Source organism: Cyberlindnera jadinii (assembly GCF_001661405.1).
Source record: "Cyberlindnera jadinii NRRL Y-1542 unplaced genomic scaffold CYBJAscaffold_4, whole genome shotgun sequence".
Classification (NCBI taxonomy): domain Eukaryota; kingdom Fungi; phylum Ascomycota; class Saccharomycetes; order Phaffomycetales; family Wickerhamomycetaceae; genus Williopsis; species Williopsis jadinii.
The window spans coordinates 49,682-64,539 of NW_017963655.1; the positions used below are offsets into that span (position 1 = coordinate 49,682).

Here is a 14,858-nt window from a genome sequence, read left to right on the forward strand (position 1 = left end):
CTTACGTGCAATTCAGGCGCACTTTTCTGGCCTAACGTTGCTGATGAGCGGCGGTGTGTCCAAAAGAACTACGAGCGTCGTAAAGTTCATATCCCGGCGCCTGTATGCTGTCCTGTCAGTTTCTAGGGTGCATTGGCCAAGTCCGGTCCAATCTTGCTCTGTCACCCGGACTACCATATGCAAGTACTAGGACTTTGGCTGTTTCCGGTGACAGAGTGACAGAGCTTGTTGCGCAGGGTGTCGTATATTTAGAACTGTGTATAGTGCTTGGAATCGCTTTAGCTTGATATGACGGCAGTGCAATGTAGCGCAGTACAAGTGAGCGTAGTGCCTGAGAGCACAGTGCCCGAAAGCTGGTTGGGAGGCCCGTATATCCAGTGCTCTCTCGTAATAAATTACATCTGCGTAACATCGCAGATCTGTGGATGCAACCTACAGCAATGGTGCATCAACGAGCAGACAGGAAGGTATTCGTATTTTGTAGGGCCTGGTTGGAAGCTGGAGAGTGCTGGTCTCGGTTCGCATGCCGGATAGCGGTATGGTGGAGATTGCGTAATCCATCTCATGATCTGTGGGCCTTATATAGTATTCCCTGTAATCAGCCGTTGCTACACCATGCTATCGAGGTCGCAAGCCCTTGTGTTGCAGAATGAAGCCACATATACAAAGATCAGCACTGCGCCAAAGATGCTGTGAACAGAAACTAAAGCGCGGCATGACATTCGATTCGAGGGTGCTGGGAGTTAGGGAGTTGGTTGCAGGTCGGTTAGATAGACAAAAAGGTCCATTGAAGCTGCTCGACGATCCCAGAATGTCCACAAGCGTATACAATGAGTAATTGAATACACAATTAAGCTCAGACTGTGTGTTGCTGAGACTGTGTGTAGCTCTACACTTGTGACTATAAAAACATGCTGGTGTCGTAGCCCAGTCACCAGATCTTAGAGATAACAAGCCATAGGAACCATGACCCTGTTCAACAAACCCCAGTTTTGGCAGAAGGAGCAACATCGAGAGGAGGTCGTCTCTGTAGAGGATATCTCACTCGAAGATGAACAAGATTCCTCAAAAAACCTAGAACAAGTTCAACTGCCATTCAGCAAATGCTGGGAGCTCTTCTGGCAATGGAAAGCTGCAAAGAAACAACCAAGATCCAAGTTCTTCTTCTGGTATCCTCCAGAGCAATCCAAAGATGAAAGGTATTTGGTTTTCAAATTGGACATGTCCATCATGATCTACGTGTGTTTGGCCTATTTTACAAGATATCTAGACGCACAGAACATATCATCTGCCTACATCTCAGGGATGAAGGAGGACTTAAACATCACTGGTGAACAGTACGTCTGGTTAACACAGCTGTTCTCAGCAGGGTATTGTACTTCTGGTGCAGTGACCACGTTGATCCTAACAAAGGTTCGATTCTCCAGAATGATTCCAATCCTGGAGTTCCTGTGGGGGTTAATGTGTCTGTTGGTCTACAGAGCCGAGAACTTTAGAACAGTTGCCGGCTTGAGGTTTGTACAAGGTGTCTGTGAAGGTGCAGCATGGCCTGCAATTCACTATGCCCTTGGATCATGGTATACGCCAAAGGAACTGGGTAAGAGGACAGGAATATACACAGCATCTGGTATTGCTGGTGTTGTTCTCTCTGGATTGATCCAATCAGGGTTGCAAAAGTCTATGGATGGTAAGAACGGATTGGCCGGCTGGAGATGGCTATTCATCATTGACTCCATTATCACCTTTCCAATCGCAATATTGGGATTCTTTGTATTCCCAGATACCCCGGAGAATGCCAGACCAAGGTTCTACTTGTCCAAAGAGGACATTCAGTTTTGCAAAGAGAGGGTAAAGATCAACGGTGCTGACAGAAAGAACAACTTGGACCTGAGCACTTTCAAGCGTGTCTTCCTCAGCTACCAATGGTACATATTTGTCATTGCCTGGATTCTGTGGTGTTACAGTGGTATCATGTCCGGTTATATGGGTATTGTTCTCAAAGCACTAGGCTATAACATCTACGACAGAAACAATATCCCTACCGGTATCTCAGGTGTGGGAATCGTATCGGGAATCCTCACGGGCTTTATAGTTGATCTCACTGGGAAGAGAATCTACGTGATCACGCTTTGTTTGGTCTTTTGGATTACGGGACTGTCCATTATCAAGGCCTATGACGTCCCAAGGGGCGTGTTTATTATGGGATACATGTTCTGTGGTGTATCATCTGCTGTATCCCCTATCATCGTCGGCTGGTGCAATGAGCTGTGTCGTGAGGATAACCAGAAGAGGGCAGCAACAATTGGTAGCTTGAACTTGTTTGGTGGACTGCTAAGTATACCTTTTAGCGTTAAGCTGTTCAACGCTGATTTCGCTCCAAAGTTTACAAAGGGCTCTCTGGCATGTCTGATAACCTCGGTACTCTTACTGTTCCACCTGTTCATCATCTTGTTCTTCGACCGCTACCAACAACGGAAGAGAGAGTACATCTCTGAGAGTTACAACGATGAGAAAAGTGACGTTATAAGCACTAAGCCGGCGTAAACAATCATACTAATACATTCGATTCACTTGAATATGGTCAGATGGGTCTTCTTGTTGTGTCGTACCTCCATTCGTTTGAACTTGCCGCTGTGGTTCTGGATTAGCCGCTGGTGTTTCTTCTTCAGGCTGAGGACGTCGTCGGATGGCCCCAACAAGAGTCTTCCGAATCTTTGTTGGACACCCTCTGGAATTTCTGCCTTTAATGTTCAATCTTTTTGTTCTTTGCCATTCTTCTGTGATGTTTTTAATTCTGTGTATAAAGCTGTACTGGTTTTGTGTCATTTTGTGTTGATAAGAATTCAAAATGTAAACAATGCAGCGGAAATTGAAAACATCCTTACATTTTTACGACTGCTAGGCAACGACGAGCTAGAATTATATACAAGAACACATATGGTGTGGACCATTTTGGAAACCCCACTGATTTAATCAAGTTAACAGTCGGTGTATATGACAATATAGATCAGTTCTACGGTGTGACAGCTCCAGTTTTCCCAAATTTTGTTTCGTTGCTGAGATATAAGCAAATCTATGTGTTTTTCTTGATTATACCATACAAATCATGAATGGTTATATCTCAGAAAGTTTTGAAGATAACATGATCATACTTTGTCTATCTCTTAACTAGAGTAAGGGCTACGTTGTGGTATAATTTGGGGAAATTTGAAGGGGAATTGCTATTTTTATTAGTATCATTCTAATAATGGTCGGATGAGGAACATGCAAGGCAGTGCAATAGTGCGCAGTAACAAACCCCCTTTCTGGGAAAGTTTCAGAGCTCCCGAAGGCTTACACCCATTCCATGGATGAGTGGCCATGGTTACGTACGAATGAGATACCACCTGTTTGTGCTGGTTCATGGGTAAGCCACACCTTCTTCGGTGTCTGTGTTGACAGCGTACTAACCATTTAACACAGACTTTGGGGTAACAAATCCCATTTTGACTATATTGCGCAAGAGCTTGAGAAGCACCGCAGTCAATGCGACCAGGAGATTGTGATCTACAAGGCCGAGAACAATGAGGGTTATAGAACATTGGACGGTATTGATGTGTGTGGTCTTCGCATCGTCAGGGAGATTCACGGCAAGATTGCAGCTTTGAAGGAGACCGGTGACGTTGTAAAGATCTCCATTGTTGGGTATTCGCTCGGTGGGTTGATATCGAGATATGTCATTGGTATTCTCTACCACCAAGGGCTGTTCAAGGAGATTGAGCCTGTGAATTTCACCACGTTTTGCACGCCTCATGTTGGTGCTATGGCACCAGGTTCGAACATCTCTGTGAGGGCCTTCAACTGGCTGGTGCCAAACCTGTTATCCCTCTCAGGTCGACAAATGTTCTTGAAGGACAACACCGGTAAGGAAGGTCCGCTGTTAGAACTCATGGCTAATAAGAACTCGGTTTTCTACAGGGCATTACAACAGTTCAAGACTAGAATCCTATACGCCAACGCCATCAATGATAAGCGTACCGCATGGTGGACCTCTGGCATATCAATCGTTGACCCCTTCATCAACATTGATGAGAGCTCATCGCTGAGCGATTTGGACTATAAGTACGTTGAATCGTTTGCTCCAGTCGTTCTAGATGCGCATGCTGATTTCAAGATCTCCAATAGACCGGTATCGTCTCAAACTGTTCCCGAGCAACCTTCAAACTATTGGAGTAGAAAATACAGGTGGCTTGTAGTGGCACTGAATTTGACCTTTGTGATGCCATTGTGGGTACTGTGGTTTATCATCTCTGGTGTTATGGAGTCATTGAAGTCGTCTGTTCGTATTAGGCGTGTTATGAGGGAGAACAATGCCTACTTCATGGACTTAACAAACCTGCTGGAACCTGACACGGATGAGGCCACCAATGACGGCTCTGACATCGAGAGCATTGCGGATAAACTGGACCACGACATGGAGGATGCCATTCACGACCGTGTGGATACTCTGATTGAGTCCGTTTGGGATGCAATGACCTCCAAGGATGAGGAGCAAACTGCACAGCTCTCCAAGTTTCACATCATGCAATCTACAGAGCCATATTCGTCCTCTACAACATCCAAGAATGAGCAGAACTACGTCTCCGTGTCGATTAGTGATCTCTCGTATTTCAGCAAGGATTCTCCAATGGCACGCAACCAGATCGTGAAGCTATATACGCTGGAACTGAGCCCTTCGCAGGTGGAAATCGTGAAAAACCTCAACGCTCTCGATTGGAACAAATTCCCCATTTTGATTCGTCACACAACGTCAACTCATTCAGCTGCCATTGTGCGTAACATCAACGACCCTCAATTGCGCGAGGGTAAAGTCGTCGTTAAGCACTGGCTCGAGAACGCCGTTCAACTGTAAGCTGGCCCCCATTCCTCCCCTGTGTTTTCTTCTTTATAAATCTTTATACTTATAAACGTTGTGAAGTGTTGAAGCCCGTCGCTATACCTGTGTGTCCCGTACCATAAAAATCCTTCGACCGCTGGTGAAAAATCGCCGACTCTGTTGAACTCGTTGAAGACGCTGAAAGGAGGAAGCTGAAAGCAGGAGAACAACGCTCAAGCATGTCAGAATTTGGAAAGCTTTTCAAGTCGAGCCGTTTCGCCTCGTTGGCTAAACCGTTGTCCAAGTCTCGTGGTGCGCTTTTCCCAACTCATCAAGTTGTTGAGACGAGAGACGCTGCCTTGTCAAGACAGGAATGGGGTCTTAAGTATGCCTTACCTCAGAAGTTGAAGTCCCGTTATATCGTCTTGAACGACTTCGACAGTCTCGAGCGTATTGTGGACTTCGAGGCCGGTGGAGGCGACCACTACAGAAGGCTGAGATTCCAAGAGCTCGGCATCGTACCAGAGAGAGACACCAAGGACTCCCAGTTCACGTCAAAGCCAAACCCTCTGTTCCAAGATTCCAACATCTCAGCCTCTAAGAAGATTGAGACCGTGCTGGAGGTGAGACCGGACTGTAAGAAGAAGAAGCTGGACTCGGTCATCATCGAACTGGAAGAGTTGAGACCTGAATTCAAAGAATACGTGTTGAAGAACCATCCAAAGGAGCTCAAGGAGAAGGGACTCACTGGAGATAGATTCCAAGACGTGGCTGCTGCGTTCCTGAAAGAGCACAGACTGAAGACGGACACCAACAAGATTGCAAGTTTGAAGAGAAAGGATGATTTCAAGTTTGCAGGAACCGGTGGGCTGAGTTATGCCTTGAAAGGACGTCTTAGAACGACGCCTAACGGTGTTGTTCACCGTGAAGCTGCGCCAGCTAGATACGTTGGCTCAAGATTTGCCCTTGGTGGATTCGTCGCTGAGGGCTCCTTCAAGAACGCAGCCATCGACAGAACCACCGTCTTGGCTGTGAGTCCTACCCGTGCCACCATCAAGGCTAACGGTGCCGTTTCCATTGACGTTGCACCTCTTACAAGTACTGGCAGGGACATCATATCAAAGACCACCAGTGGTCGTAGAGTCCTTGGTAAATCCGCAAAGAAGGATAACGACAGTCAGACAATGGCTGCACTCAATAACATCTTCCGTTGATGGAGTCAGCTGTGCATGTACATATACAATTAAAAGAGAAAGAATATACATAGTTCTTATTTATCGAATAAATAGAGAGACAGAAAGACTGCTATCTAGAACAAAACACCCTTTGTTGAGGGAACATCATTGGTGCCGTTACTGGAGATGGATTCCTTAATGGCGATGGCCAGGGCCTTGAATGCGGATTCAGCTCTGTGATGGTCGTTGAAGCCTCTCAAACAGTCAACATGCATCGTGATATGAGCTGCTTGAGCAAAACTCTCCAAGAAGTGAGGAATCATCTCACATGACAAGTCACCGATCTTTTCCCTCTTGAGTCCCAGCTCAACAACGGCAAACGGACGGTTACTCAGATCAACAACGGCTCTGCTCAGAGCCTCGTCCAATGGAGCAAACCCGCTACCAAATCTCTTGACACCTCTTATATGGCCCAAGGCCTCCTTGAAGGCGCCTCCCAGCGCAATACCAACGTCCTCGGTGGTGTGGTGGTCGTCAATGTGCAAATCACCAATACACTCCACAATCAAACTCCACCCACCATGCTTCGCAAGAGCATGGATCATGTGGTCCAGGAATCCAACGCCCGTGTTGATTGAAATCACCTGAGAAGAGGTGACTTGAGTAGCATCGTCGTACTTCTTATCCTTGAAGATTGACTCCGGAACCGTTACGTATCCACCATCCAAACTCAAGGAAATCTGGATCTTCGTTTCGTTTGTTGTACGATTCACAAGAGCTCTTCTCTGGGGTTTCACCCCGTTCGTTTCAGCCATTTCTCTATCCTTCTTCTCAATACTCAATGAGAATATGAGTCTTAAATACGATGGTGATGACTCTTCGCTTCCGATGGCCACGCACCCCGGAAGTGGCACATTCCGAGGGACATTCCAAGAGCGATGAGTCGTGTGCGGTCCGGATGTTTTTTTTTGGCGCACTGTTGTTCTTCGACTCTTTTTAGCACACAAGATGGTTAATACTCGTTGAATTTGTATCGTTTGCCTGTGCGATTGGGAGGTTCATACGATGCTAAAGAGACAGTTCACCACGAGTGCTTCTCTGTTGAAGAATGTCCGTCCTGCTGTGAAGGTTTCAGAGAAGAAGGGTCCACAGTCAGTGGGGAAAAACCTACCGTTTAAGAAGTCTGAAAAGGCGTGGGATAAAGCAGGTGAGTCCAAAGATGAGTACTTCAGAAAGAGATTTGCCCATATCCATGCGAAGCAGAAGTCCAACGACACTGTCCAAAGAAGAGAACGATTCCAAGAACAGAGAGATGACAAAAGGAGGGAAGCCAGGGACCATTTGAAGACCGAGAGACATAACCATAAGAACAAATTCTACAAAGATGTGTATCAAAGCTTGAAGCCGAACCCGCTATCTGAGTATGTCTATGGAAGATCTCCTGTGTTAGCAGTTCTTCAGCAACGGAAGAGGTCGTTTTTGAATAAATTGTTTGTGGAGAGGGCACCGTCCAAGGATAGCGAGATTGTTCAAATCGCTAAGAACTTGGGAGTCGATATTGTCGTTGCAAAGAGTAAACACGAGTTGAACCTGTTATCAAATAACGGTGTACATAACGGCTATGTGTTGGAGACCAAGCCATTGCTACCAACTCAGGTTTTCGAACTTGGCAAAGTCCAAGGAAAGAGCTACGCCATTGAAGAAGACGATTTCGGCTCCAAATCTATTCAAACGCATGAGACTTCAAATAAGAACCCATTTGGCCTATACCTCGATGGTATCACCGATCCTCATAACGTTGGTGCCATAATCAGATCTGCATACTTTCTAGGTGTGGATTTTATAGTGATGTCTGATAAGAACAGTGCCCCACTCTCACCAGTTGCTTGTAAAACTTCAGTGGGTGCTACGGAGTTCATTCCTATATACTCGGTTACGAAACCATTACAATTCTTCGATAAGAGCAGAAGCAATGGGTGGACTTTTGTCTCTGCAGCCACTGCTGAGCATAAAACTGATGAGAAGATATTCTCAACGTTACAGTCTAAGACCGTGCCGTTCAACGCTATTCATTCATTGCTTGAAGAAGGTCCGTGTATTCTCGTCTTAGGATCCGAAGGTGAAGGTATTAGAACCACTCTCAAGTTGAGAAGTGATTTCCTTGTGGCTATCGAGAGTGCACCCGGGGTGGACTTACTTATTGACAGTCTAAACGTCAGTGTTGCTGGTGCACTGATAATTAACAAGATGTTGAATAACTGAGGAAAACGGAGACTGTTGAATATTTCATTCATATGAACAAATAATGTGTTTTATACCTGTATATAGCTACTAATATGAATGATATCGTGATACAAACCACGACTAATTTCCATCTCATTACGCGTAGTGGCATGATTGTCCTATATAGCTTTGGCAATTCCTACCAAACATGAATTCATCGATACAATTCAGATTCACAATTTAATACTGATTATTACTCATGAGTGCTAAGCTCTATAAACCTGGCCATTATGACCTAACTGTTTTGTAATATTACCTACAAGCGGATAATCTTTATGCGTAATCAAAGATGTGCGATTTTTCAGTTGTCCCAGATTGGCATTATACACAATTGGGCGCCCAGTGCAAAGTAATTCACCAAATAGCCATATATAATATTGAATCAACGAGTATAAAAACATATCACCAGAAGTAATTATATAATAAGTAATGAATTCAATATTTTATGGGAATTGAGTCGCTTTTGTTGATACTCTGAAAATAATAATATTAACTTCCTTTTTACCTCATAAAATTTAATAACTTTTGCATAAAATCAAATTCTTCTAATTTAAATTAAAAATGAGTCTATAACAATTCAATAATGTAAAACAAAGCATTCTAGCTATAAAATGCCAATCAATCTAAGGGATATTTGATGATAACTATGTATTTTATTTAATTATGACTGCCCCATATATCATCACCTTACAATATTTGCTTGTATCAACAGGTCTGGTTCACTCAAAACTACATGGTTTCTATGGGATTTTAACTTAGTACGGCTTGAGTGGGTTGTTGATAAGGCTTATTATATATTCCTTTGAGCGGGACTAACATTGCCAATTGATGGAAAACTAGTGTAGCAAGATCCATTTGGTGAATTTGTTTTAAATTACAGGCAATAATCAATAAGATGGAATGAAGTCAAGAAAGACTTGTTTAGCGAAATTACTAATCACTATAGAACACCATCAAAAACAAACAAACAGTCAAAAAAACAAATAATGCTAGATCATGGGCTTCGTATTTAGCCATATAGACATAGGCACAATAAGGGTTAGAAGAACCACCATCAACAAATTCAACCCGTTTCAATTTTGGAATATTAACACAAGGGGAAGATTAAACTGTCATTTGTTGATCATTATCGGCACTATCATGGTGTTCAACACCGTCATAAAAGACTTCATCTAATGGTGCAACATCTTCTTCGTTATCGCTGGTTTCCTGGTTTAGGATTTCATCCTCGCTATTACCAAGAATAATTGCACTTGGATTCAAAAAGTCGCCCTGTTGGAACTCGTCGGTCTTAATCCCTCCAAGAACACAGTTGTACTGTTCTCTGGTTTCAGTTAATACATTAGTAACATATGAAACCCAAGATGGTTCAACCAGTTTGGAGTAGATCAAATCATCAATCTCAGGGTCGTTGAACTTGTTGTTCTGGAAAATGGAAGAGAACTTGACAACTTCCTCTGCGATAAGAACTAGATGACCCATATAGCCTAAACGGACGTTTGATGTAACTTCGATATCCAAGCAGAGGTTGTATGCATTGATTATGAGATTGGTGATGTCACATTTGTCGAAAAGTTCAAGGATCAAGAACTGGTTATACCCCTGATCTATGCGACCATTGAACACTTGTTGTACAATGTCAAAAACAACGTTATGCCAAAAGTTATTCCAAGGGTATTTGGTGAACATTTCAATGATTGTATCTAGAACTGAAGACTTCACCAATTGAATCTTGAAATAGTCACCAATAGTTGGGTTGGCATGAATTTCATCTCTCTTACCAACAACTTTAGAGTCGGATATTTGATCTGCAAGGGGTAATTCACCGCTTTGAAGGGGTTCCGATCCAGCAGTTGGGTTCGAATGAGGGGGTATTGTGATGTGCTTCTCATTCACAGCCACAACCGGTTCAGAAGTTCCAATATTCAAGTTTGACAAGTTGAGACTGTTATTTCCCTTGGCTGCTGTTGTGTTTGGGTGATTCGTTATATCGTCATTTAGTGCGTTAGCCAAGTTAGACTCTTGTTCAAGGATTATTCGTTCACGTTCAGCAACCACACTCGGTGTTAAATGGTTGTTTAAAAGTTGTATGTTTGAACAATGCAAGAGTTCTGCAACCAACTCACAAATTTTAAATCTTTCAAACCCCAAAGGTTCGATATCTTTGTTGATCTGTGTTTTTATTCTCTTGGAAGTAAGCTTTGGATCAACCAGTATACTGTTGAAGTCATCTAATCTATCGGAGAATTTGTTCAACATCTTACCCAAGAAAACTGGATCCCTTGTACTTGGTGGATGAGATTCCACGGATGTATATATGATATTGAAAGGGTCATAGTCCGAGTTGTTTTTTCTAATTATTTCAATAACAACACCGACAATTGTACTCAGTCCGTTTCCTCTCTTCAAGATGATTCTAATGATCTGGTCGACGCGTGCATCATCCACCAGTTCTCTAGTCAACATGTTTGGACCTATTGTGTTTTCATCAATTGATGTGTTTGCACTTATAGAGATCAATGCCTTCAAGAAATCACCGCATGATGACTGTGTCGAAGTATCTGAATCATTCTCCAGCAGGTCAAGTAACTTCTTAACAAGTCTCTGTTCTGATAGGATTTCAATAATGCCGCTCGGTATGTCGGTCTTATCGGTGGTAATAATCCTCAAGAGGAAATCCATAATGATTGTGATATCAATGTGCCTTATGAATCTATCGACCAAATTATCCTGTGACCTTATAAAGTTCAACATTTGGTCTGGTCTTGATTCCAACAACTGTTCATTAATCTTGACAAAGAATTGAATGGTTGGACATGAAGGGCTGAAGTCTTCGTCTAGAAATGTCCACAATTTTGACAACAGTGGAGTCTCTTCAACAAGAGTTTCAGAGACAAGCCATATCTTACATGACAATATTTCCGATGCAACATGGACTCTATTGGCAATATGGTTGATATCTTCATTCTCTTCCAATTCATCAGCATATGAGTTTGAAGGATGGAAGTATTGTTCGTTATTTGTGAACCATTCAGTCGAACTGACAACCAATGTTACTAGGATATCCATAACAGACGTGCCCGTTTGCTTTGTTGCAGTTGTAGCATTGACATTTTCAGAGTGTTCAGCCGTTGTGGTGAGTGGCGTTTCAACTTGTAAATCGTTGTCTTCATCAATGACACCTTCCTCGTTCTCATCTATGTACCCAAAGCATATGAAGTCAACGAGCTTATTGTTCTGTCTGTTAATCTCGTTCAACACACTGGGATCATCCAAGATGCTATATACAAACTCCCTATTGATTGTCAGCTCACCAATGGGCTTTGCCGTTTCGTTCTCATTGTTTAGCGTCTCTGTAGAGTCAGACTGTTGTTGTTGCTGAGTTGGCGTTCTCTTGATGTAGTACGCATCCAACAGGGCATTGAGCGACGTTGCAGAGTTCGCAGTTTGTCCAAAGGGCCAAAACGACATCGTCTTGTAACGTGAAGAAACAGTGTGTACGTTCTGGTGGTTGTGGTGGTGGGCGGTCTCCCGAGTTGTATGTACAAGAAAAGGATCAATTCAGGCCGTAGAGCAGTTAAAAAACAAAGCAAGACAAATAAGAATCCAGCAAGAGTAAACGGGACGATTTATGAAGTGCTTGTATGCTTTTGTTTCTCTTGTAGTTTGTATATTTTGTTGCTGAATTCTTCTCGTTGCTTCGTTTGGATAGTGTTTTTCTTTTATTACCCCGTGATGGCGTCTCTTGGTTCAAGTCCCACTTTACCACTTTTGCAACGATTTAGAACCACAAAAACAGGGGGAAGAAAATTACACAAACAAACCACAAACAGAAAATAAACAAAACACAGACACAAAACCGGAGAAACACAAACGAATTAACGAATCAACGGAACTAATTTATGTGCAATTTTTTCCAGTTGTTTGTTATAAATTTCCCAATTGGGGGTTTCGGGAGGAGTGAGCGTGTGTGTGTAGGTGAGGAGAGAAGAGAGAGGAAAAATAGCGCTAAATTGAGAAAGCGTTTACTGGTTTTTTCAGTTTTTCAGTTTTTCCTGTATTTCCAATCACAGGCGTTCGATTCGGCTTTAGATGGTGGGCCAGCACCGAATGGCGGCAGGTGTTGGGCTGGAGCAGGCAAATAGTTAGGCAGGCTAGAAATGGCGAAAACACACACGCACATTTTCTCCGGGCAGCATGGAACCACAGACTAGGACAATTGGCTTACACAGGGGAGACATTGGTGTGGTTATACGTTGATTAATCATTGGAGCACGGTGTGATGTTATGACTATGGTGTGATGCTGTGGTGGCCTAGCATGGACATGTGGTGTCCTAGCATGGACATGTGGTGTCCGGGTGTAGATTGTGCCTCGTATACAGGCGGGAATGAAAATAAAAACAGCGGCAAAAAAATCACTAAACTTACAGCACAAAAATGGCCTTGTTTGGTATCGCAGTATTGTTTTAGACCTGGGTTGTCAATACGAAGCCCTCCATCAATTATCGGAAACAACGGAGAATAAAAGGATGGTTTGTCCCAATATCAAAAGACTAGTGGTCTGGTCGACGTTGGTCTTTGTGCTGGCGAGATTTGTGGACTTTTCATCGAGTGAGTTCGACCCAGTGCGCTCACAATGGACCGGCTCTGTTGAGTACCTCACGTCAAATAAAATCTACGGAGAGTATATCCAGCCTATCAATGAAAAGGTCAACCCATACGTTACAGAGCTCAGTGATAACTACGTTAGACCTTCAATTTCAAAAGTTACTGCGATCACCTCTGATAAATATAAGGTTTACCTATCCAACTACGTGGCACTTGCATGCGCAAAGTTCACAAGTTCACCTGTTTATGACTTTTGGATTGAGCAGAAACCAAGATTGGACTCGTTCTATGCTAAATCATTGGTGTCTTTTGATAAGTTGAGAGCATTGACGACCAGATACATTGCAATTTTTGTCATCGAGTCTCAACGTGTGTTGAAATTGGCTGCTGGGAAATCGTGCCAATGTTCTTGTGCTGCGAAGAAGTACATCCACGACGCTTATGTTACGCTGAAACCACAAGCTTGTGCCTTCTACAAGTCTAAGGTTGTGCCAGTTTCCAAAGAGGCATGGTCCCAAACTTTGAAATATACTCGTGTTGCTTACGAACAGTCTAAACAGTTTTACATTTCCACTGCTCAACCGCTTTTGGAAAAGTATGTCTATGCTCATGTTAGACCGCTCTACGTCAAATATTTGGCTGGTTATGTTGATAAGTTAACACAACTTCTGGTGAAGTATTACACATTGTTCAGATTGAACGATGCCCTAAATGCTTCAAAGAAACTCATCTCCGGTTCTTATGACCAGGCGCTGGTGTATTTCAACAAGGACAGTTATATCCCAACGGAAATTGAACCAACTACTTCGTTTGAAGAGGACTTACCAACAGACACCGACATTGATTTCGAAGCGGCTGAAACTGTTCGTGTGACTGATGATAGCGAAGACGAGATTGAACCTGAAGCTGCTACCACCGACGACGAGGTTCCACTACCACAAGAAACTCCTGTGGTTGAAGGTGTCACTGAAGAGAAGGACTTGAAAGAACTTGACAGAACGAAAAGTACCGATGAGGAGGATAATGCAGTTGTATTGAGTCTTGCAGAGGAAATCTCTGAGTGGAAGCGTTTCATCGTTGAATCTGTCCAAAACATCTTTAAGAACTTTGATACGACAATTTCAACCATGGAATCTGAGCAGATTGAAGAATTCCAACCAAAGTTGTCAAAGGCGCTCCAAGATATGACCACCAAGGCACAGTTGAATTTCCAAGAAATCAACAAAGCCATCTACAACATTGATTCCAAGACCGTTCTCTTGGATAACGGTGATGAAGCTGAAGTTGACAGAAACGGCAATATCATTGATCACAAGATTACAAGACAAGAAATCCGTGATATCTTGGCTGAAAAGAAGGACTTCTTGAAAGAGCGTGCAGATGCAATCAATATTCTATTGAGATCTTTTGTTTCTGGTCTTGAAGCTCAAGCTGAGGAGGAGAGAACTATGATTGTTGACGTATATGAAGAATTTGCCGAAGTTGCGATCAACGAGTTTAGCAAGAAGATGATGTACTCTAGCTTTGCTTCAAGCTTTGACAACTTACAAAAGGGCGGAGATGGCGAAAATGTTCGTGACTGGAAGGATTACCTCAAGATTAAGAAAGATCTCATTTCAAACAGAGATGTTCTCATAGATAAGGCTGTGGAATTCCCATTAGTGGAAAAACTCTTGAGTGAAATTTACCAAACAATGAAGACGCTTGAACAAGAGAATGGTAGTTACTTTGCCATTTTGAGAGCCCAAGCCAATTTGGCATTCCAAGAACGTGAGCAACACGAACGTGAAGTTTCACAGCATTTGGAAGAAGACGAGGACTACACGATCACTAGTACTGTTATCAAGTACCAAACCATTAATGTTGATGGTGAGGTAGAGACCAATTCTGCTGTTGTTGATGAGGAGTTGGAGCAAGACGTGAGTGATAATGAGAG

At 43.1% G+C, this 14,858-nt stretch overlaps 7 protein-coding genes across 7 annotated transcripts in view; 5 read left to right on the top strand and 2 right to left on the bottom strand.

The window, feature by feature from the left end:
* Window positions 1-601: 601 nt before the first annotated feature.
* Window positions 602-2,679, top strand: CYBJADRAFT_166867 (MFS general substrate transporter). Its single transcript, XM_020214664.1, has one exon. It carries the CDS (start codon window positions 967-969, stop codon window positions 2,542-2,544), a length of 1,578 nt encoding a protein of 525 aa, XP_020071176.1. The 5' UTR covers window positions 602-966; the 3' UTR covers window positions 2,545-2,679.
* Window positions 2,680-3,374: 695 nt separating this feature from the next.
* Window positions 3,375-4,891, top strand: CYBJADRAFT_172125 (lipase ROG1 family protein; the record flags this gene model as incomplete). Its single annotated transcript, XM_020216296.1, has 2 exons — window positions 3,375-3,406; window positions 3,463-4,891. 2 exons carry the CDS (start codon window positions 3,375-3,377, stop codon window positions 4,889-4,891), a joined length of 1,461 nt encoding a protein of 486 aa, XP_020071177.1.
* A 218-nt stretch (window positions 4,892-5,109) lies between these two features.
* Window positions 5,110-5,805, top strand: MRP51 (mitochondrial 37S ribosomal bS1m domain-containing protein; the record flags this gene model as incomplete). Its single annotated transcript, XM_020212111.1, has 1 exon — window positions 5,110-5,805. A coding segment is annotated over one exon (696 nt), but the record flags the coding sequence as incomplete, so codon positions are not given.
* A 303-nt stretch (window positions 5,806-6,108) lies between these two features.
* On the bottom strand, window positions 6,109-6,858 carry HIS3 (imidazoleglycerol-phosphate dehydratase HIS3). Its single transcript, XM_020214665.1, has one exon. It carries the CDS (start codon window positions 6,843-6,845, stop codon window positions 6,165-6,167), a length of 681 nt encoding a protein of 226 aa, XP_020071179.1. The 5' UTR covers window positions 6,846-6,858; the 3' UTR covers window positions 6,109-6,164.
* A 193-nt stretch (window positions 6,859-7,051) lies between these two features.
* On the top strand, window positions 7,052-8,402 carry MRM1 (Mrm1p). The gene has a single exon (XM_020214666.1). It carries the CDS (start codon window positions 7,096-7,098, stop codon window positions 8,290-8,292), a length of 1,197 nt encoding a protein of 398 aa, XP_020071180.1. The 5' UTR covers window positions 7,052-7,095; the 3' UTR covers window positions 8,293-8,402.
* A 764-nt stretch (window positions 8,403-9,166) lies between these two features.
* On the bottom strand, window positions 9,167-11,406 carry CYBJADRAFT_166871 (SAPS family protein). The gene has a single exon (XM_020214667.1). The coding sequence runs from the start codon at window positions 11,380-11,382 to the stop codon at window positions 9,418-9,420; it is 1,965 nt and encodes a 654-aa protein (XP_020071181.1). The 5' UTR covers window positions 11,383-11,406; the 3' UTR covers window positions 9,167-9,417.
* A 1,437-nt stretch (window positions 11,407-12,843) lies between these two features.
* Window positions 12,844-14,858, top strand: part of SHE10 (She10p) — a gene marked incomplete at its 5' end in the record, with an annotated part of 2,568 nt that continues 553 nt past the window's right edge. Inside the window, one exon of the mRNA XM_020217337.1 lies at window positions 12,844-14,841. Within this exon, the coding sequence (XP_020071182.1) occupies window positions 12,844-14,841 (1,998 nt within the window). The remainder of the gene's footprint in view (window positions 14,842-14,858) is intronic.

Excerpts from the sequence above, each read along its gene's own strand:
- CYBJADRAFT_166867 (XM_020214664.1), top strand. The coding sequence starts at position 967 with ATGACCCTGTTCAACAAACCCCAGTTTTGGCAGAAGGAGCAACATCGA.
- HIS3 (XM_020214665.1), bottom strand. The coding sequence starts at position 6,845 with ATGGCTGAAACGAACGGGGTGAAACCCCAGAGAAGAGCTCTTGTGAAT.
- MRM1 (XM_020214666.1), top strand. The coding sequence starts at position 7,096 with ATGCTAAAGAGACAGTTCACCACGAGTGCTTCTCTGTTGAAGAATGTC.
- CYBJADRAFT_166871 (XM_020214667.1), bottom strand. The coding sequence starts at position 11,382 with ATGGATATCCTAGTAACATTGGTTGTCAGTTCGACTGAATGGTTCACA.